This window comes from Anabrus simplex, chromosome 2 (assembly GCF_040414725.1).
Source record: "Anabrus simplex isolate iqAnaSimp1 chromosome 2, ASM4041472v1, whole genome shotgun sequence".
Lineage (NCBI taxonomy): Eukaryota > Metazoa > Arthropoda > Insecta > Orthoptera > Tettigoniidae > Anabrus > Anabrus simplex.
This window is the reverse complement of record NC_090266.1, coordinates 682,031,935-682,054,344: the sequence shown is the minus strand read 5'-3', so window position 1 is coordinate 682,054,344 and position 22,410 is coordinate 682,031,935. Positions and strand designations below refer to the sequence as shown.

Sequence of the window (22,410 nt, the reverse complement as noted above, 5' to 3'; positions counted from 1 at the left end):
AAAATTCCCGACTCGGCCGGGAATCGAACCCGGGACGTTCTGAACCGAAGGTTTCAACGCTGACCATTCAGCCAATGAGTCGGCATACATTGTCTATATTTACAGGCACCTGTTTCTGGTGAAATGTTTTTGTCTAATTTCGTCATGATTAAAAAGGTATATTTTTCGCTACTTTTATTCCATTTCGTCAATGTCGCTAAATATTATTTCCAGTTTTCAGCAGTAAAAGCTAAACCAAAAGATAGTTGATAGCATATTTGCAGTAAAATATTGTATTTTATTTTTACATACCAACATGGAACATGAGCGTTATTCGTTTTATCAAAACACACATTACATATGCGAAAGCACGTATGTATGTAAAAATGTTATCCCACCACTTTAACCAGTAGGGCCCACCTCACGTATATAATTTACACATCAGTCTGAAAAAGAGAGAGATGCCATGAGTTTCATTATTACTCGGGGTCAGATCTGTTCTCCTGTCAGACATTGTATTACAATATTTTGAAAATGATCTCTCACTATCAATAATACTGACTAGGATCCATAAAGCCTTCACTGCAGCTTCAACAAAATACTCATATTCTCAGACCGGGGAAAGAAGAAAGTCGCATCAATATCTTTGCCTGTTGTACATGAACTACCAACTATATCCCTAAACACTGTGTATGGTTCAAGATATCCTGATGTTAAAAATTCTTGTAAAATGGGAATTGTGTTTATTATATGAGAGTTCATTCGCCTCTGTGGTGCAGTGGTTAGTGTGATTAGCTGCCACCCCCTGGAGGCCTGGGTTCGATTCCCAACTGCCACGAAATTTGGAAAGTGGTACGAGGGCTGGTACGGGGTCCGCTCAGCCTCGGGAGGTCAAATGAGTGGAGGTTGGTTCGATTCCCACCTCAGCCATCCTGGAAGTGGTTTTCCGTGGTTTCCCATTTATCCTCCACACAAATACGGGGATGGTACCTAACATAAGGCTGATTCCTTCCCTCTTCCATGTCTATCCCTTCCAATCTTCCCATCCCCCACCAAGGCCCCTCTTCAGCATAGGAGGTGAGGCTGCCTGGACAAGGTACTGGTCATCCTTCCCAGTTGTATCCCCGACCCAATGTCTCATGCTCCTGGACACTGCCCTTGAGGCGGTAGAGGTGGGATCCCTCGCTGAGTCCGAGGGAAAACCAACGCTGCAGGGTAAACATATTAAGAAAGAAAGAAAGATGAGAGTTCATCAGAATGTTGTAAATGATGCTTCTTTGATCAAAGAGTGATTGCACATGATTTCGTCAATAATTTCGTGATTTTTCTTTAACGTAACTAGTTTCGCGTTTTCAGCCAAATTTCCTAAATTTCGCAAAAATTTCGGATTTCGTTCTGTGCGATAAACAGGTGCCTCCACCTATAATGCCTGTATAAAAACTCAGTTACAATTAACTTCTTAACCTCACAGTTCGGTAAGAAGTTTTCCAATCTCGTGTAGAAACCAGCATTGAGCTTATGTGCCTAGAATTCTCTCATTAATTTTTGTTGTGAGGATGGCACTACCTCTCAGTCGGCCAGTATCAGTTGTTTTTAGACCAAACTAATTTTAACTTGTGAACGTTAAATGTGTATTAAATGATTAATTTTAACATAAAGCTGTGAAAGCATCAATGTTTGAGAGATACTGTAAGTCATACATCTAATGTGGATTAAAATCATACTTATTGAAGTATTTTTGTTTGCACATTCATTTAAATTTATTTTTTGTTGTTACAAATTACTACTATAAACTGTAATATTCAGTCAAAAATGAAGTATATCTGTATAATACGATGGCAAGTCAATAAGTATCTGCAGTTTTGCTCTGTCTTTAGGTTGGCTCTATGACGCTGTGTGATCACCAGCCGCTAGATAACACCGTTGTCTACGTCTGTGATAGGTTTCAGCATTATCAAATCAGTACAGCTTTCGTTGTTGGGATGTAAAGATGGCCGCACCACTCTCTGTTTGCACCAAGGAAGAACAGCGTTCCGTAATCCATCTTTTTGTGGTTTAGGGGTGTAATTAATATTACGTACATATGCATGTTTATAGCTAGTGTTCGATAATTCTGGATGAGTTTTAATTTGCTGTATTACAAGTAATGAACTTCATTCCGGTTCTGTATTGACTTTAAATATCTAAGATGAAATTCTAAAAGAATTGATTGTGTAAGTCCACCTGTTCAATACACGTTTGCCATTTAATAAATGGTCTGTTTAAAAAGCTACATAGTAGTTTCAAAAGCTGTATAGGACATGTTTTGACATAGCCTAGAGGTCATCGTCAGCTAAAATAACATAAAGGAGAAAGGCATATAACAAAAATAGGGCTGGAGGAAAGGGGACATCCTTGCTATACTTATATTTTCCGTGAAGAAATGCAACAGATTTTTCAAAACTTCACTCCGTTTCCAGAAGCGTGACAAATAGAACGTCTGTGTTCACAGTTTTTTAAGTATTTCCTCCAGCCAATCAATATTGTATTAAATACGGTTCTCTCGCCATTTAGAGGCTAGCTGTTATCGTCAGACGCCTGTTAAATTTAAAATACTATTTTCAAAAATTCAGTGAAAAGGGATAGTTACACAACACTGCAAAATCAAACTGTAAACTTGTTGAATTATGTAATTATATTTCTTTTTGCTTGATGAATAACAGGAAATTTACTTTTTTAAAGTGGAAATACTGTCATGCCCATCCAAGGAATTGTAAATCGTAGCTTATACGCCTAAATCGTGTACCTTTGTAGATTGTAACACGAAAATTATAACGAGTCAGTTTTCTTCGAATGAATAAATATAACAAAATGAAACTGACTGTTTATATCGGGCTCATTATAAATCAAACCATGATTTCTTGAAAAGGTCTGTTTTTTGCGATTATAGTGCTTTACTTTAAATATTGTACCGCGATCAGCATTTTGGTGAGTAACGGAGGAGAGCTTCCTTATCACAATCGAACGTCAGTGCTCCTTCCCTTCCCTCCAAAGTGTGTCCGCTCTCTTGTTTCTCTATGATGTATGCTTGATACGTAAGCTGCCCGCATTTGCACCAGGCCAGCCCAGCCGCACTGGGCTAGCCTCAGTGGGCATCCATCAGAGCACCTCTGATGTAGAGGCTGAGGGGAGAGATGAAATTTTACAGAGAGGATGATCAGGGGTAAATTATTATTGGGCTGTTCACTATTGTTACTAATGGTACGGAAATCTAACTCTGACTTCAGCACGGGAAAAAACGCAGAAAGTGCTAGTAAATTAATAAAGCAAATATGTAAACAGCAAAAGATTGGCTGCTTATTTAATGGCCAAACTGATTTTTCATCATCTTAAATGTTCACAAATGGAGGATAACTACCATGTGTGTATTAATGATTCATTTATAATTGTTGTTATCTAGCTCCTTTTGTCACTCATGCTTATCTAGCTCCTTTTGCACTCAGATGCTCATTGTTCGTTAACTCTGAATATTCCTGAAATAGGGATTCACTAAAATTCCAAGGAACTGACTTGGATTGAGCTGTATTCGAAGATCAGGCTTTTGTGTCACCTGTGCAATACAGTGGAACTAAATTCATAAGCAATGTGCCCAAAGTTGAGGGATTTAAAAGCAGTACAGTACTTCTCTACCACCTCTCATATTTAAAAAATGCAGTTTTGCTCACTGAATAGAAAGAAGTTTGAAGGAATTTTATGGTGATATAAGACTGATATAGAAAAGTGCTGTCTTTTTTTCTGATCTATCATGGCTTACTTCATTGTTGTGTTGCCTGTTTTATTAGATACATTTTCCGTATGTGATGCCTTAACTAACTATACAGTTTCTACTCTTAGCCCAGCTTACAATAAGGCTATCGGAATTCCATATCTCGAGCAATGTTTTGATGAAGTCACGCTACTGGGAGAGGGTTCTTATGGTGTTGTGTACAAGGCCTTGTGCAAAGATGACAGGAAATGGTATGCAGTTAAGAAGTACAAAAGGCCATTCAGGGATCAGTTGCATAGGTAAGTTTTTTAAAAATTGGTATTCTGTGTTTCATTCAAAATTTTGCTGTGGAATGAGTTGTTGGATTGCTTAGTTTTGCTTCCTGGAGTTATTTTAGCTGTGAGTCCTTAGACTGGTTTGATGCAACCCTCAATGTCATCCTATCCTGTGCTTTTTCATTTCTATGTAACTACTGCATTTCAACATCTACTCTAATCTGTTAGTGTTTTTTATTATGCTTTAGTTACCCCTGCTATTCTTACCCCACTACATTTCTCTAAAAAAACTAATAGAACAAGTTGTGAGTTTCTCAAAATGTATCCTATCAGTCTCCTTTTTCTTCTAGTTAAATTTTGCCAAATCAATTCTCTCACCACTTCGATTCATTGTCTCTTCATTTGCGATCCGATCCTCCCATCCTACCTTCAGCATATTACTCCATACAAATGTCCCCTAGTCTATGGTTTGTTAGCTAATGAAGGTGTTCTCAACTCCGACTTCATCTGATCATTTGTTCAGTCCTCCCTCACAAAGAAAATAATATCTTACAGGCTATACTTACGATAATGTTATTTCACTCATTCATCATTTCAGGATACAGTAACATACCAGTATAACAAAATTTCGGGGACCTCAGAAATTAATTTGTTAAAGTGAAATTTTGTTATACTGAAATACAGTGAAACCTTGTTAGACGTTTCTACAGGGGACAGGGGAAAAGAACGTGTTAAGCAAAAAACATACTAATGAATGTACGAATAAAAACTATCCAACAGGGATATGTAAACACTAGATATGATTTTTTCCAACATGAGGGCATTTTATGTTGTGTATCTGCAGGTACAATGAAAACTGTAGGCCATTCTACCATTTCTAAAGATGAGAGGAAAGTATTAAAAGGTGTGAAAAACACAAGAGAACAAATATGAAAAATATAAAATAACGCATGGGGAAAAGTAAAATCCTGCACCATATCGCGCTCATGGAGGAAAATTGTACTGTAAATAGAACAGGATATTCGCGAAGATGACAGTTCTCAAGAAATTCTTGCTCATGTTAAGAAAGCTGAAGGGTTCGAAGAATGTGACGAGGATAACTTAACTGAATGGTTTTTGAGTGACTAGTGTGTACAAGACTTTCAATAGTTGAGTGATGAAGATATTGCTAATGTTGGAAATGATAGCGACGTTCACAATTTAAGTGAGATTGGAAAAAAAAAAAACGTGATGAAAGTGTTTCAGTGATATCCCTGCAGCATTGAACATCTGCATTGCTTCCAATATTTTTTATTGATGTCTCTCTCAGAGGCAGTATTACACAGCATATGCCAAGTATTTGGAGGTAAGAATAACACTTTCACATGCTCCAAATAGCAAAGCACACAATTATGAGACGAGCAATTATCTATGATGAAAAGAATTCTCTTTTCGGGCTTCATCCGATGTTCCTGGCACAACAATTACCCTTCGAATGTCACTGTTGTCATCCATGCCGTAGTGTCATGCCTATATTCACAGGGTAGATCTTGCACCCGCTTGAAGCACGTTGGCTTCCCAAACTTCCCAGTCATGAGAGGCTTCAGTTTTTCCATCACCATGGTGTTTGTTCACAAAAGAGCAGTTATCTGTACTTTTGAACTTTTGCCCCAAAAGCACTTATTTCCCTTTGACTCAGAAGTTTAATTTGGCATTAATTTGTAGAATAATGCAGTCTCATGTGCACTATAAATGTCCCCTGGCAAATATTTTTTCAAGGCAGCTGGTGTGGTCTCCAGCCGCCATTAAGGTGCAACTTCCTTTGGGGCCTCGTTATTTGCACCATTTTTAATCTTGTGGGAAATGCCATATCTTTCCTGAAACCTATGAAAACAACCTGTACTGGATTTCACATAATCTTATCAAACTCGTGGATAAAAGCATTTAAAACGGTGCAGACTTCGTGGGGCCATTAGCCTCAGCCTAAGTCATTAATTGGGAGCCAAATTCATCCGTGTCGTCATTGTATTTCCAGTACGGATGGTGACTATCGAAATCTCCAACACATACAGATGGGTGGTTGGAGAGGAACCGTTCTTCCTTTGGCCAAGGCACTGCTGGTGGTTTGTACACATTTACTACTTTAATACCTGAAATATCAGTGGATACTAAATTCATGTCATCAGTCACTGTTTTAATAAGCCAAGTACTAAATGCAATTCGTACAGGTGTAGATTGCAGTACTGTGGTGGATTGTCCCAGTCACTGGAAGATTGCCAGGTATTTTAGAAAGCAATTCACTCATTGTATTACATGTACCTTCAATATTAATTTGACACATTCGCAAGCTGAGAAGGATTTTTCATGTGCATTTTTGGACTACAGCCTAAATATAGACAAATCATCTTTTGTCATTTGAAGGGTGGTCAGTCGACTGCTATTGTCTTATAAGTGAAGTGTAAACATGTTCTAGATGTGTTATTCATTTAGTTTTATTAATGTAGTTACATGCATTTAGTTTTATTAATGTAGTTACATTGTTATATTTTAGACAAAGATTGTTGGAGGTTGTCGGGAGGCATATGAAGATCTCCTGCAACGAACATATTGTGCAGTGTGTTCATGCTTGGGAAGAAGGTGGCCACCTGTTCGTCCAGATGGAACTGTGCTCAGGAACTTTGTACCATTATTTGGCTGATTGGAAAGAAATTAAGGAACACAAGTTGTGGAATGTGATGTTGGACTTGACACTGGTGAGTTATATTTCAAAATCTATGGTGCTATTCAGTATGTAAAATTTGTTCAGTGGTATTAATGATAAGGGGTGTGATTTTTCAGTATTAACAATGTACGCCGTGTGTGTCTTAAAACTAATTTTATACACGGAAAATCTAAATTCTTTCATAAAAATTCATAAATTTTGCAATATATATCTGCAAATTATTGCAAAAATTATAGCAATTCCAAATCACGTCATTCCATAATCATGATATATTCAATAAAAAATGAGTGTTATGGATATTATTTCCACAATGTTACTGTCTTTCAAATAGAAAAGGGTTTTTTTAAAATAGGAATGTGTGTGTCAATTTTTCTACATATTTGACCATTCAGCATTACCTGCGAAGGGTATCTGGTGTTGATACGCATCATTGAAGGAACAGCATCCTCCGGGAGAATGAGAAGGCTATGCCGTTACCACCTGCCACTCGATTAAAACTGAACGCAGTTGGTAACCGTGTCACTTCCTGTGGCTGTTTGAATTAATTGGCAAGCAATAACAGATGTTCAGTGCTGAGCCCGTAAGTTAGATGGGCTTGCCAAAATTACTCAAATAATAAAAAATCTGTGAAGCTGTTTCTCTTATCTGTAATCACTCGCTGGGGCTCTTCGATGACATCATGCAGTACTTCAATATTTTAGTGACCTTACTTTTGGAAAGCTGAAGTCTATAGCGTGTAAAGCTACATTTACTAAAGCACACTTCTTCTGTCGTTATCTTCATCAGTTTGGAAGGAGTATCCTATCCACTAGCTCATAAATTGTACCCCCAGCTTGATTGACCTTAAAGTGCATGACAGCTTGCTGAAAAGGATGTTGCAAGTGATTCTGTTGCAGATATTCTTGCACTCCTAAGTAATGACAGGCAATAAACATTCAAAAATACAGTAGGTTCCAGCAAGTGGCTACAAAAACTATTGCAAAGCTCATATAATTTATGAAGAATAACCCTGCAGATAAACTGTTCAGAACCACTGAACAAAATTTGTTACCATCCTTCTCTTCTTGGTAGCTCGATTGCCAACAGTCTGCTTTATAGAGAAAGTTAAAAGGCCTGCCTGACCTAGATGGAATTCTAAGAGGGACTTAAAATGTTCGCAAAGGAACATACTGGAGAAAAAGGTCATAGTGACTCCGCGAATGGTATTCTGATGGACCCGGCTTTACATACTGATTTTTCATTAAATTCTGTTCACCCGTTTTCTCGTGGCTGAGCGTTGATATGGAATTAGCAACAAAAATCTAAATTCTTGAATAACTCTGTTATCATAGTAGGTACAATAAAAATGTATAAAACATGAATGATCGAAAATTTAATTCTGTATAATTTTAGTTATGCAGTATTTGTCAACAGTACCACTAATAACATAAATCTATGACAGTTAAATTTTAGACCTTCTCCTAAACTACCATTTCACTTTGTGTGAATAAAATTATCTATAGCCTAGATTATAGTGCCACTTTCCCTGACTTTACATACCAATTTTCATTAAATTCTCTTGAGCCATTTTCACATGATGTGCGTACATACGTACAAAGATGATGGAAAATTGAAAAGTGCATTTCCTTGTTATTGTGGACACAATCGATACAGAAATACCATTCTTTTTAAATTCAGAGCAATGTACAGAAAAAACTGTATTTCATGTGTATTTGTATATAGGTATAGATAGATTATACCGACTCCCCTTTGCTCGTTGGGAATCCCCAGTTGTTCTTCATTACGAGCGTGTGATAACTCGTGTCATTCCACTGATGCTATTCTGCATTTTTCACAGTTTCTTAAATCTATTTTCACATCTAATACACAGCTACATTCTTCAAACTGGGCAGACCCATCCAAGTTGGTCCTATGACATGAAAGTAGACTACACATTGATCACGGCATGTTGGATTGCTATTTTCAAATAACAGCCACGGTCATAATCCTCCTAGTAAGAAAGGTACTTTATAATACATGGCGGCATGTTCCCATCCTCCTATATACAGCATTTCTAACCAGACTATCATGATATAGCGTAAGCTGGTGTCACTTAGTGACAATCTGTTGATCAAGTAGATCCAGTCGTGGTGCGGCTTTGCAATTAAATTAATTATATAAAATAACTCATCATAAAAAACTGCCCATTGGATTTTGTTCAAACCCCTTCCTAAACCCTCCCAAGAGTAATAAGAACAAATTGTGAAATTTTCAGCTAGGTCGTCCAGTAGTTTTTCAGTCGAGACTGGCACACAAACATTCACTTTTATGTACAGTAGAAGGCCGTTACAGTGAGAATTCATAACGGTGAAAAATTTACTCGCTATAGCGGATTGTCGTTATATCAGATTGTCATAAAAGTCAGGAAAAACCCCACACACATTACAGTCGATATGTAACGGCAATCCATTTGTTTAAAATGTGCATTTGCTGTGAGCTTGCATCCGGGAGATAGTAGGTTCGAATCCCACTATCGGCAGCCCTGAAAATGGTTTACCGTGGTTTCCCATTTTCACACCAGGCAATTGCTGGGGCTGTACCTTAATTAAGGCCACGGCCGCTTCCTTCCAACTCCTAGGCCTTTCCTATCCCATCGTCGCCATAAGACCTATCTGTGTCGGTGCGACGTAAAGCCCCTAGCAAAAAAAAAAAAAAAAAAATACTCATCACATTTTCAGAAAGTGTAGATAGCCTATATCATTCTCAGATCTCACCGGTTCCATTTCCACCCTTGTTTTCTTGCTCGGTACTATATTTATCAATCATCAGCTGTTCATGAATTGCGTCTACCGTCTTCATTTTGCAGGTATCAACATTGTTGTCACATTCAGCATGCCTGGCAAAATTCACCTCCTCTTCATCTGTCCCCAGCTGCCTACATTCTTCATCTATATGATCAGTGCATTCCATTATTTCCATTGAAATATCATCAGTGACTGAATGAACGATGTCCACTTTGCGGAAACAGTTTTGAATTGTGGTGTCATTTACAGATTCTCAAGCAGATTTTTAAAAAAATACATGACATAGAATATTGGGATTTAACATAAACCCATTTCCAGGAAAGCCAACCTCTTCTGCATGGGTATCTTTCTGCATTTTTACATCACACATGGGATGATGCCTTGTCAAGGGTTGGAGATGGCTTGTACAGTTTGCGGGAAGAAACACTACATGTACATTTCTCAAATAAGATGTATCAGTTGGGTTCGCAGCACATTGGTCAATAAACAATATCATTTTCCTCTGCCGCTCTGCCATTCTGGCATCAAGTGATAGCAAGAAGTTCTCAAAAATTGATGACATCATCCAAGTATTGGTATTTGCACTGTACTGGCATGGAAAGGTACATACATTCTTAAAACTGCTTGGATACTTCCACTTCCCTATTATGAGCGGCACCAATTTCTCTGTACCATTCTCATACCTGCCAACTTTACCGATTTAGGCAGGAGACTCCCAATTTTCGACAGTTTTCCCCGCTTGCCGATTACTTTATTGTTACTCCCGATTTTAGCTTAATTTTTGGTGAACTTCAAAATCTGTTTTCGAATCCCACGATTTCAGCTTTGTATGTCAGTGGCCAGAAGTCCTTCGCTCATTGGCAGTTTTCAAACGAAATATCGACGTTTATTAATACAAAAAATGCGTGCGAATGTGCAATGTTTATTGAAACCTGTATATCGATAGTCAATCTCTCGTTCTCGCATGCTATGTTTGTGTTTGTTCATATCAGTCTAGTTGATTCTAGAGATGTAGCTGGATTCGGAGTCTTTTTTTAATAATTTAGTGACAGAATTTCAAAGAAAGCGACTAGTGCCCTTTTTTATACATTTTAGGAGCCGTTTGGAGACAATTCTGGCAATTTTAATTTATTATTTGATAAATATCATTGCGCTTTGCATAATTGCCTGGGCGCGTGATGTAATATATAAATCTATGCCTTTGCTAAGTAATGGCATCTAAGCGAATGACTTATTCACACGCGTGGAGCATGAGTTCATACTATTGTCGGAAGGCTTATCAGAGACTCATCATTTCACTCACATACTTCCTGTGAGGGAAAAGAGATGATGTTTTGTAAAATTTTTTTTTTTTTTTTTACAAGTTGCTTTACTGTTAAAAGTTATAAATATCATCATTGGTCCGTATTGAGCACCGTATACCTTTCTGAAAGAATTTTTATTTTTTGAGTCCACCTTTTCAATATATTGTTTTTATTGATTTACATAAATAGTTTTACATTATTTTTATGTCATTTAGCCCTTAAGTACAACTGAGGAAACATATAGGAATGATGAGAGAGTTGGTCGTGCAGTTAGGGTTGCATGGTTTTAGCTTACATTTGGGAGATGGGGGGTTTGAACCCATTGTTGGCAGCCCTGAAGATAGTTTTCTATGTTTTCCCATTTTCACTCCAGGCTGTACCCATCCTTGCATCACCGAAAACCTTTGATGTGTTAGTGTGACGTTAAATCAATTTAGAAGGAAAAAAGATGGTGTGGTCATGCTGGCTGTGATTTTCTATGTATTTTCATATAAATGCTGAGCTAGTACCTAAGGTCATTAGTACATTTCCTTCCTGATCGCAGCCCCAGTTACTAATAAACAAATAATGCAACAGCCTGTTAGGATCTTGGCCTGCCAAGGCTACTGCTGTCCAGCTGGGTAGCCTACTGATACTGAAATGCCACATGTACATGACAGTATCCCCAGGAAATCCAAGATAACATTTGGAGAATGGAAAAGGAGAGGCATCATCATTAGTAGATAAAAAACTTTCCCATGCAAACAAGGCCAGGCAGGAAGGTGATGGTAACATATTCAGCAACTTGATCATGGAGAGAAAGGGAAGGTATTGACACTGATGAGGTAGATGATCAAATGTTGAGGTAGGAATTTGACAGAGCTCTGATGTACTTAAGTAAGAATAAGTTGCGTGGAATTTACGATAGGCCCTGAGAATTACTGGCTGGGAAATGGCTCTATGAGATTGTGAAAGGGACTGAAATCTCCATCCTTAAAAACAAAGGTGATTCATAAATGGTACATAAATCAAACTGGATTCATAAGAATAAAGAATATGAAAGAGAAGCAAGTGTTCAGAAAGGAATTAGTCAGGGTTGCATTTTGCATTCCCCATCCCCCCCTCCTGTTAATGTTTATAAAGAAAAAGTAGTAAAATAATCACAGGGGGAATCACACATCAGGGAGGAGTAATACAAGATGAAAAAACTAATAAAAAGACAAACATAAAACAAAAATAACAGAATTTAGTTGAATGAAGTCAAGTGATGTCCAAAATATATGATTAGGAAATTAAGCCTTATAAGTAGTAGGTAGATATTGTTATTTGGATTGTAGAGTAATCATTTGATGGCATAAGTGATGAGGGCATGAAATGTAGAATCTGCGCAACTAATGTAAAACATTTCACCAATGTCCCTGAATGTTTAAAATTAGACAAAATTTGTATTTATTTGAATAGACAAAAAAGAAAAAATACATAAGTGGGACAATGGTTAAAATTACATGCCAGGATAAACCTCTTCCTCTTGTGGGTTTGACCAATTCAGAATTTACTGTGCGTGCTGCTTGGGGAGTGTCCTCGTAAGACAGATTGCCTAGAAGAAAAATAATGGACTTGGCCACGGAGGGTAAGAGAAGTAGAGGGAAACTAAGCAGTCGAGAATTAAAATCCCTCAACTGGCTGGGAATTGAATCCAGGGCATCTAGGTAAGAGCCATGCATGCTAACCGTGCACTAGTGGGCTGGCGATTTATTTATTTATTTATTTATTTATTTATTTATTTATTTATTTATTTATTTGCTGTTGTATTTAGAATTTTTCAGACCACTGTAGTAGGCTTAAATAGTGATTTGTTTTTTGGTTTTCAGGGGATTAAACATCTTCATTCTCAAGAATTCATACATCTGGATATTAAACCTGAAAATATATTGGTGACTGATGAAGGTGTCTTCAAATTGGGGGACTTTGGCTTGATACATCAAATCAATAATGTAAGTTGCATGCATTCTGTTATGCTTGTAAAGTCAGTAAATGTCCTTTGATTACTGGCAGATGAACTATGGGTGAACTGAGAAGCTGTGTAATTTCTCCATGGGCTACATGGGACAAAGTAGTGCATTTTTATGCATGAAAATTGTTGTGGTGGTTTAATTGTACCTGGTATGCAAAGGAGTGCAATGTACTGTGGTGTTGTTTCTCTATTGTGTTTTTAATGATTTCAACAATAGGGTTCCCTATTCCACTTCAGAGTACTATATTTCTTGATCTTGCACTCAAGATATTTATTTTGTTTGACATTGTGAAGAAAATATAATAACCTCCATGTTTAGATGATTCTTCGTTATTATATGTCAAATGTCCTTTGTAATTGGCGAAATTTACCTGCCCAGTTGTGTCTCCACACCCAGGAGAGTCTTTTGTTTATGATCAATGCATTTTGTTTGTACGGAGGTGTTACTGCATAGTATATGTGCGCATTCAGTCTGGTCTCTGTGTTCTAGTCTAGTTTATGGCAGAGTAGGAGTAATGTGCAACTCATTAATTCATCACTAGTGTAAAAAATGCTGTGTAGTCAATCGTGAGACATTATTTCAAATGTTTACAAATTTATGAAGAGGGTAGCAGTTACGAGACTAATGCTAATAACTTTGAGGAATGTTGTGTAGGAAAATGTCTTCAAATGTGCTTCATTCGCCAGATGGCCTGGAGATCTGGAGTTTCATGTGGTCAGTGTGACAACATCCTCAGCCATGTTGCTTGACTTTTGTGCCCAGGTCCACAGCCTCTCGTATTAGACAGCTCCTTGATTTGTCCGGCTGAGTATATTATTGTAGCTGCCTTAGAAGAAACTGTTCCTCAGTGTATGTATAGTATGAAATAGGATTTTAAATAGTGTTATGCCTTGGCTGGCGGGACCTAGTGTTTACAGTGCACTATGTCTTCTGGTATGGGCTAGAGCAATTTTGTTACTTTCATTGATCTGTCTCAGCTTTATCCTTGGCTTTCACAAAATGAAAGTGTATTGTATGAGTGATGCTAGTAATGCCATTCCTTCTGCAGCCAGTCCCTGCTATGAATGGTGTGAAAATATTGCTCATAGGGTCGGTTGGTGCATGCATTTCGGTGGGCTTGGCAGACTGATATGTAATGGCAACTTCTGACTCGGTGAGGAAAGCAACGGGAAACTACCTCACTCCTCATTTCCCTAGTATGACTCTTCAGTGATGCCTAGGCCATCTGTGACAGCTGATGGTGAAACTGTTGAGGATCCAACCAGCCTTCGGGCTGAGGACTAAACATACACGAAGCAATTCTCTCCTTATTTATGTTCTTAGAAGATAGAGTAAAGAAGGGCAAATCCACATCTGTGGCATTTGTAAATCTGGATAATAATATTGTCCCTTAGAAGCCGTTACATATCCATTAATTTTAACTTTTTCTTGCATATTATTTATTCTGGAGGTTTAAAATTATTGTTTTGCATATTGTAAAATATGTAGATAATAGGAAGACAAAAAATTGGTATACAATATGTCCCCTTCTCCGGGGTCGCTCAGTCGGCAAAACGAGAGTCCCAAAAGGGTGGACCGTTCGCAGGGCCGATTTTGCTATTAAGGGACAATTTCATAGAGTTTATATTTTCAGGACCCTTGGTGACTGGATAGGTGACACAATATAAATGAAAATCAGGGCAAATAACAACAACGTTTATTAAAACATAACGGAAACTCAGTCTGGACAAATGCATGAAAGGAAAAAAAATTTTTAAATACAATGTGACTTTGCAACAAAAGAAATATCTCAATCTTTAATGGCTTGTGAATAAATGAACACGACTATAAGTCCTCGCATGCTTCTGGAGTTAGATTCCATTGCTTCTTCAATGAAACTCCACCCAGTATTTTACTCTGCAACATCGAATGAACCACAAAATTAGCAAAGCTGTCATTTCCCGTTATAACTCATGTTTAGTCATTTACAGGTAAAATAATTTCATACATTTTGAAGAAAAATTACTATTAGCTCAGCATTTACTTGTTCGAGGAAATCTCTTGAAAATTCATTCACTCTACCTGTGAAAATCCTCTAACTCATCTTGTCATCATAAAATTCCTTTACAATTTCATTTTAGTGTTGGGAAATATTTTTACAATTTCTTTGGCATAACTCCCTCTCTCTCGTAGACTACGCTTGACTGTATTCTTTCCTTACTCTATTTAACTTTTCTACATTACCTAACATTTCATGGATGGATAGAGCATCATGAGATCCTACACGGAATCAACAACAACAACAACAATGCTTCACAGTCACCAAAAAAAAAATATACAAGATAAGTTTCCTTGGAATGATATAAGTAAATGACATCAAACAACCCAATTCTACCAACTGGTTAAGTAAATTTTTATCACACAATGAATCTATAATATTTATTATTATTATTATCATCCAGTCATTTATCTCGTCTTCCTCTTGAGTTTTATTGAAGATCCTTACAATCATCTGACCAGAATAAAAACTCGCTCATGACTGTAGTTATGATGATACAGAAAGCCAAATTTCTCTCTCGAAGAATAACTATCACCATCATCAGTGATAAGAGCTCACGAGCCTCGAAAACATCTAATAACAATTAAGTCATGTATTATTCATTTCAGTTGTTGAGCCAGAAATAGACCTATTATTAGTCACTAAATTCGTACATCCTCATAAATCATTATCGCCATAATCATTCATTACAATCACTGTGACTCATAATACCTTTTAGGCCCGGCATGCACCCTAGTAGTCCCATGTCGTCCATTAATGGCGAACTCCATTATCACAATGACCATACAAGTTTAATCTCAACAACTTTTACATTATCCGACCTTTACTATTATTAGCATTATTATTATTATTATCCTATAATGGCTCCTAGATCGTTCTCTCGAAGAATATTTCTCACATTCGTCGTTCACTTTCCCTTCTACCATCAATCACTACACATGACTAACAGGGTTTTAAAACTACGATTTAATTATAGTGTACTCCTACATCTAATCATATCTTCATTTACTATTTTTATGAGTTTAATTTATTCTTATTATTATTATTATTATTATCATGATTGTTAGTAGGCCTTACTCCCTTAAAGTCACTTTCGAAGATCATAATCACTCACTCTTGTCGACTCAAGAACAACTGGGATTATTCATCATCACGTCCAAAATAAAACTATCATTATTCCAAGGAAATGCAAAGATAGAACAATATTGAAATCACAAATCAACGAAGTAAGGAACGCTCTCCCATCACCATTAAATACAAATTACTAAGGAAACTACTTTACTCTACGCAAGAATACAATCTAGTCATCTACTAAAAGAGAAGAAATTTTACAAGGGTACTCATATTTCCGGTGAGAATCCTTGGCGTCGGGATGCTGCTCCAGGCGACGACATCTCTTGCCTCATCTATGGTGGTTTACGGATGTACAAAGTCATCGCGTTGGCGTGCACTCTGGAATTTAGTTCCACATGACTGTAGCTCTATTCAGCGTCTTCCTTTTATTCCAGCAAAGTCCCAGAAAATCTCTCGATTTCCTTCTTGATCGCCGCATGTCGACAACTTGGTTTCCTCGGAGATAGCTGAAACTAAAATATTCTATTAGCACAGGGATCCACACTAGCTATAACTCACTAAGTTATTTTCAACACTTAACTTGGCGCAACGATGTACTTCAGGTCCATTATTACTATAAGCTTCGTCTTCTGAACACATTCATTAAGTTACGATGCGCCTTAGGCTGACAAATAATAGGGCTGAATATTATGATGATTAAATAAAGGTTAGATTTCCTCTCGTCTATCCACTTGAGATCGTGACTTCCTTTCATAATGTCCAATGGAACATTCCTAAAGCTTCTATGGCAAGAATCGGCTTTAATGAGCACGCTGACTGTCTGTGGTTTAACATTTTCCACCCGGGAGAATGCATGACTGTAATAAGCTCGCTGGATACTGCGTTGAGCTAACAATGAATTACACTGGCATTCAAGTAATGTAATGATCGTGCCCTACAAGGATTACACTAGTATTCACGTCGTCTGAAAATATTCTTCTTTCCCGTAGAGAATACACGGTTCGACTTCTCGTAAGAAAACCACTGTCCGACGTGCTCTTGGAAAACTGTTCTGGCCGTCGTCTCGTGAAATTTCTCCTGAACTGTTCTGTCGTTCATACACAAGAACTTCCTTCGACTTTTCCAGAACAATCCTAATATTTCCAGCACTTTCCTCAATTTCTATTGGCTGGTAATCGACCTGCGCCATAGCTCGTCCTTGACCGCTACGAGTGGATTTTATGAGAACATTTCTCCTCCCCTCTGTCGTCTGCTGGTGTCATGACGTAACTGCGCTCTGGTCACCCTCGATCAGCTGTTGACCTAGTTTCGGCCGGCTCGCTCTCGCACAACTATGTCACAGCTGGTACACGCGCACTCGTAAGCAATGCTCCGTAATAAATATTCCCAGCTTTCCCAAATTAACTGAGGTACCATTTAGACGGGTACATAATCCCCCTTGGTTGATTTAGGATTTAATTAGTAGATTAAATCATAACAACTCAATTCACTTTCTAAATGTACACGGAAAATGTGCACCATAACAGCTCCTTTTCAAGATTAATTTCTAGGATTTCTCCGGGACTGGTGATAGACACGTAAATTCCCAGCATTATAAATAGCTCTAAAGTGTCCATCAAAGCTCTCTACCTGGTATGCGTTGTTCCCCAAGTCTTTAATTACTCTGTAAGGTCCAACATATAAAGGTGCGAACTTCGCGTAGAATTTTTCAACAGGACTTGAAATAGCGGGTTTACGGAGTAATACGTACTCTCCAACATTTAAGGGACGATGAAATCGTTTCTTACGTACTCTCCTCCGTCTTCTGTTGGCATGATCTACAAGGTTTTCTCTCGCTTGGAGAATTACTTCCGCATGAGTAGGACGTCTTTGATCCAGGTGGGGAATTACGTTGTCCCAAGTTCGGACGGGATATTGATTGAAGTGAATGACTGAGGGAATTAATTTCGTCGCCTCATGCACTGTGTTATTTACCACGTCCATCATTATTGGTAACACTGCGATCCACCTATCGTGTCTGTTTTTACAATAAATTCTGCAAAATTTTGAAATCTCTTGCATCACCCGCTCAGCGGGATTACTGGCTGGATTTCGGATCGAACTCATGGTGTGCTTGATCCCCATTTCAGATAAGCCTCGTCGGAACTCTTCAGCCGTGAATTGCGATCCGTGGTCAGTCAGCAAGACTTTGGGTTTCCCCATCATAGGAATTATGCTTTTCTTTAATCTCCATAGGATCGATTTTGTGTTCGCCTTCTGAATTGGAAAAAGGGTTAGAAATTTCGAAAACACATCTATGGTTACAATTACGAATTTATGTTTAAATCTACTGGCTGGAATCGGGCCAAATATGTCCATTGCGAATAAGCTTAGTGGTCTCTCTGGAATAATAGGAATAGGTTTTTGCTTAGCAAAGTGTGAGCTGGCTTTCGTTCTCTGACACGTATCACAGGTGCGTATAATTTCACGTACATTCTGGCGGAGTTTATCCCAAGTGAAGGTTTCTTGGATAGTTGCTACAGTTTTATCGAGTCCTGCATGACCCGTAATTCTGTGCACATGCCATACTAAGTCTTCTCGAATTTTCATGGGCACCACGGCCTTTAAATTGACCCTCATGGGGTCCACGAATTGACATAACATGCCCCCTTGGTTAAGATATCGTTTAGCTTTTCGCCTCAGCATTTTGTACCCGGGATCACCCGGTTCGATCTTTCCAGACAAATAATCAATCAAAGGCCTTAAAGTAGCATCTCTTTTCTGCATCTGTGGAAAATATCGTAATTTTCGTAGGAGCTCCCGGTCATCCGGAATTAGCTCGATCCAATAAACCTCGACATCTTCTTCCGGATTACGGCTCAAATAGTCTGCTAACACATTCTGTTTTCCCGGGCAATGCTCGACTTGGATATCAAACTGCTGGACAAAGAGTGTCCATCTCATTACCCTTTCGCTACTCATTGTGGTGCGCGTCATAAACGTCAAGGCATGGTGATCTGTTCGGATCAGTATGGGGAACCCATAAATTATTTTTTTCCATTGCGTCAAAGCGTAAACAATTGCTAACATTTCTAATTCCGTTATAGTGTATCCTTTCTCATTAGGTCGTAATTTCCTGCTTGCAAACGAAATAAAGTCTTTCACGTCCGGTTTCTCTGGATTTTCTTGAAATAGGACTGCTCCCACTCCAACCTTTGAGGCGTCCGTCTGAATAATGAACGGTCGTTCGAAGTTGGGGTAGCTAAGCTTAACATTGTTCCTTAGCATTTCCTTGGTCTGGATGAAAGCTTGTTCTTCAACTTCCGACCATTTCCACTTCTGGTTCTTTTTCAATAATTCCTGCAATGGCGAGATCGTTCTCGTATAACCCGGGCAAAAATTCGCGTAAAACTGACACATGCCTAGGAATTGACGTACGTGTTTTATCCTTCGTGGACGTGGAAAATCACAAATAGCGGTCACCTTGACGGGGTTGGGCTTAATATTTCCTCCGTCTATCACATGGCCTACAAACTGGATTTCTTTCTGAAGAAACTTGGATTTCCCTAAATTAATTCTCAACCCTGCTTCTTCTAGATTTGTGAGTAGCTTTTCTAGCTTCATCACGTGCTCTTCAAACGTTTTGGAAGCGATGACGATATCGTCTACAAAACGAGTGGTGAACTCCTTTACCTCCGGCGTCAGGCATCGATCTAAGGCCCTCAATAAAGCTGCCCCTGCATTTTTGATTCCGAAGGGGAGACGAACGAACACATAGGTGTGTTGTCCATACAGGAAACCTGTAAGCAGCCTAGACTTTTCTTCCAGCACGATGTGATAATATGAAGACGTTACGTCCATGATTGACAACAAATTCATGCCGGAAAATCTTCGGAGTATATCCTTCACATTAGGCATCCTATCATTCTCTGGAATTAGCCTTTCGTTGACAGCCCGTGCGTCCAAACACAGTCTGAGGGAACCGTCAGGCTTAGGAATAATAACAATAGCATTTAAATACGGAGTTCGGGCTTTCTCAATAATACCATCTTTCTCCATCCTCTCAATCACCTTTCCCACTCTATCATAATATTTATCTGGGATAGGGTATACTTTCCTCTTATATGGAGACCAATCGTTGATTAACAGTGTGTATTTAAAGTCTGGAATTACCCCAGGTTTGTCCGAAAATACTACCTTATGTTTTAACAGTACTGATGTAACTATCAATTTTTGTTCAGCCGTCCCTTCAATCTCTTGAGCTTTCGTCTCTATCTCTTTTAGGGAAACTTCTTCTTCAGGATCCACTATGTTGTGCTGAATTCGGTCAGGATTTTCATTCTGTTCTTGATTCCAAAGATATTCCCGCGACGACAATTGGTTGGTGACCAATTCTTGATATGAGATTTTTCCCCCATCTTCCAGGGATACGATTTCTGAAAAATCGTTTTTCCTTGATAAAACTTGATTAGTTTTGAATTTAATTTGAGCTTGATAGTACTCTAAGAAGTCGACTCCCAAAATCATATTGTATTGGATCCGCGACATTACTACAAAAATGTGAGGAAATTCTGAATTTCCTATCTGAAGTGTGAGGAAAACCTGCACTTTGCATTCTACGGATTTATCCGGTATGATACCCTTAATCTTCATATTGGATACCGGAATTGATGGTATATCTCCTTTTCCCTGCAGTTCCTGTAAAAAACTGTTGGATATAACGCTAATGGTAGCTCCAGTGTCAACTAAACAGGATACCTTCCTGTCGAATACTCGTGCTGTAATGACAGGTAATTTACCTTTATTCGGGTTGTTGTCCTGGCGTCTTTCTTCCAATAAATCATGCGGTCGTGTGAGCCATGAATCCACCTGAATTATCTCAAAGCAGTCCCCTTGACCATTCGCCAATATTTCGGGTATTTCTTCATTCAAAAATTGACGTTTTTTTTTTTCACCCCTTGACTCATTCCGGGCTGGCAGACGGTCTCCTCCTCTCCTTTCCGTCTTTTTTTTTCTTCCTGAAATGCGAGGGATTCTGCGCCTGTTACGTCGGGATCTGTATTTTGATTCAAAATAGCTCTTCTCCATATTTCACCTCCGTCTGTTTTCTCCTTGAGTTCCCGGACATGTTCTTTGTTTTCATCAACTGTCCCCCTTGGTTGATAAAACCGATAACAATTTCTTCTTTTCTCGGCGGCATATTTTATTCCTCGGGAAGTTCGGCCAAAATATCGATCTCTTCCTCTTGATCCCATCGAATACGGTCGAAATCCATGGAAGCCCCTCTGTAATCTCTGCTCATCCCTTGTTTCACTCCGTTCGGACCTTTCTTTAGTTTGTACCTCTTTATTTTTCTGTGGAACCACCGTCCTTTCTTTCTCAACATAAGTCGAATTGATTTCCTGACTCAAGGCTCGAGTATTACGGGTATGATCCCTAGACGTCATATCTCGCTGTCTTAATACTCTTTCCAGCTCTATAGCTGTTCGGATGTTCGATGCTATTAATATTCTTTGTACGTCCGGCGGTAGCTGTCGAATGATGACTCGGCATAATTCTTCCTCTGGAAGTGGGTCGTCCAATTCTCGAATTTTCCGGATCTGATTTGCGGCAAACTCGGAAAATTTCGTAGGCAGCGTCGAAGCATATCGACGAGCATACCATTCCGTCCTTAAATTGTGCTGAATATCTGTGTTCCAAAATTTATCGAAAAATGCGACTTTAAATCCTTCGAAATCATCGAAACTGTACCGGAATGCCATAAACCACGTGTGAGCTGACGAATCTAGGTATTTTTCCGTCACTCGTAATTGTCGTTCAGGAGGAATGTCATTATCTTTAAAATATTCTTGTAGGTCCTTAATAAAAGTTTTAGGTGTAGGTCCGTTTTGATTGTTGAACTTTCGGGGTTGATTGTCCTGTAGACGTATAATATTCACAATCTGCGGCCTGTTCCCTTTATCGTCCATTTGATTTAAAGATGCGGTATTATTCTTAGCTCGACCGGAAGTTTTTATCTCCTGTGCTGCATTAGGAGTCGAACAAATGAATCCTGCTTTAAACTGTTGCTCCATTTGTGATTGCCTTTCAATTACGGACGCAGTCACAACTCGTGTGCTGTCACTATGCAATCGCAACGTTTGTAATTCCGTTGTCATATTTGATATTTCGTCTGACATCCCCTTTATTTTATCCTCCATTTGTCCTACTAACCCACGGGACGCAAGAAGTTCGTGTTCCACCTTGGATACAACTTCTCCGATAGCTTTCTTATTGTCATTTACAGCTGTTTTCAGACCTTCTACTTCACCAGTAATGACTTCTTTGCTCATCTGAATTTCCTGTCTGACCCCCTTGTCGACCTGAATTATACTATCACATACTTCCTTAAATCGTTTAGTCCACCTCAATTGCACATCGGTCGTATTTTCCTTATGCGATTGTATTTGGTTGCTAAGCTCAGAAATTTTCCTTTCCACCTCAGTCTTCTGTGTGATCATATTATCCATAATTGATTTCTTGAGCGTGCCTAGCCTCT

At 38.6% G+C, this 22,410-nt stretch overlaps 1 protein-coding gene across 1 annotated transcript in view; it reads left to right on the top strand.

The window, feature by feature from the left end:
• LOC136863639 (membrane-associated tyrosine- and threonine-specific cdc2-inhibitory kinase) overlaps positions 1 to 22,410 on the top strand; it is a 197,811-nt gene that overhangs the window by 51,091 nt on the left and 124,310 nt on the right. Inside the window, exons 3-5 of the mRNA XM_067140004.2 lie at positions 3,840 to 4,023; positions 6,530 to 6,731; positions 12,638 to 12,760. Of these exons, the coding sequence (XP_066996105.2) occupies positions 3,840 to 4,023; positions 6,530 to 6,731; positions 12,638 to 12,760 (509 nt within the window). The remainder of the gene's footprint in view (positions 1 to 3,839; positions 4,024 to 6,529; positions 6,732 to 12,637; positions 12,761 to 22,410) is intronic.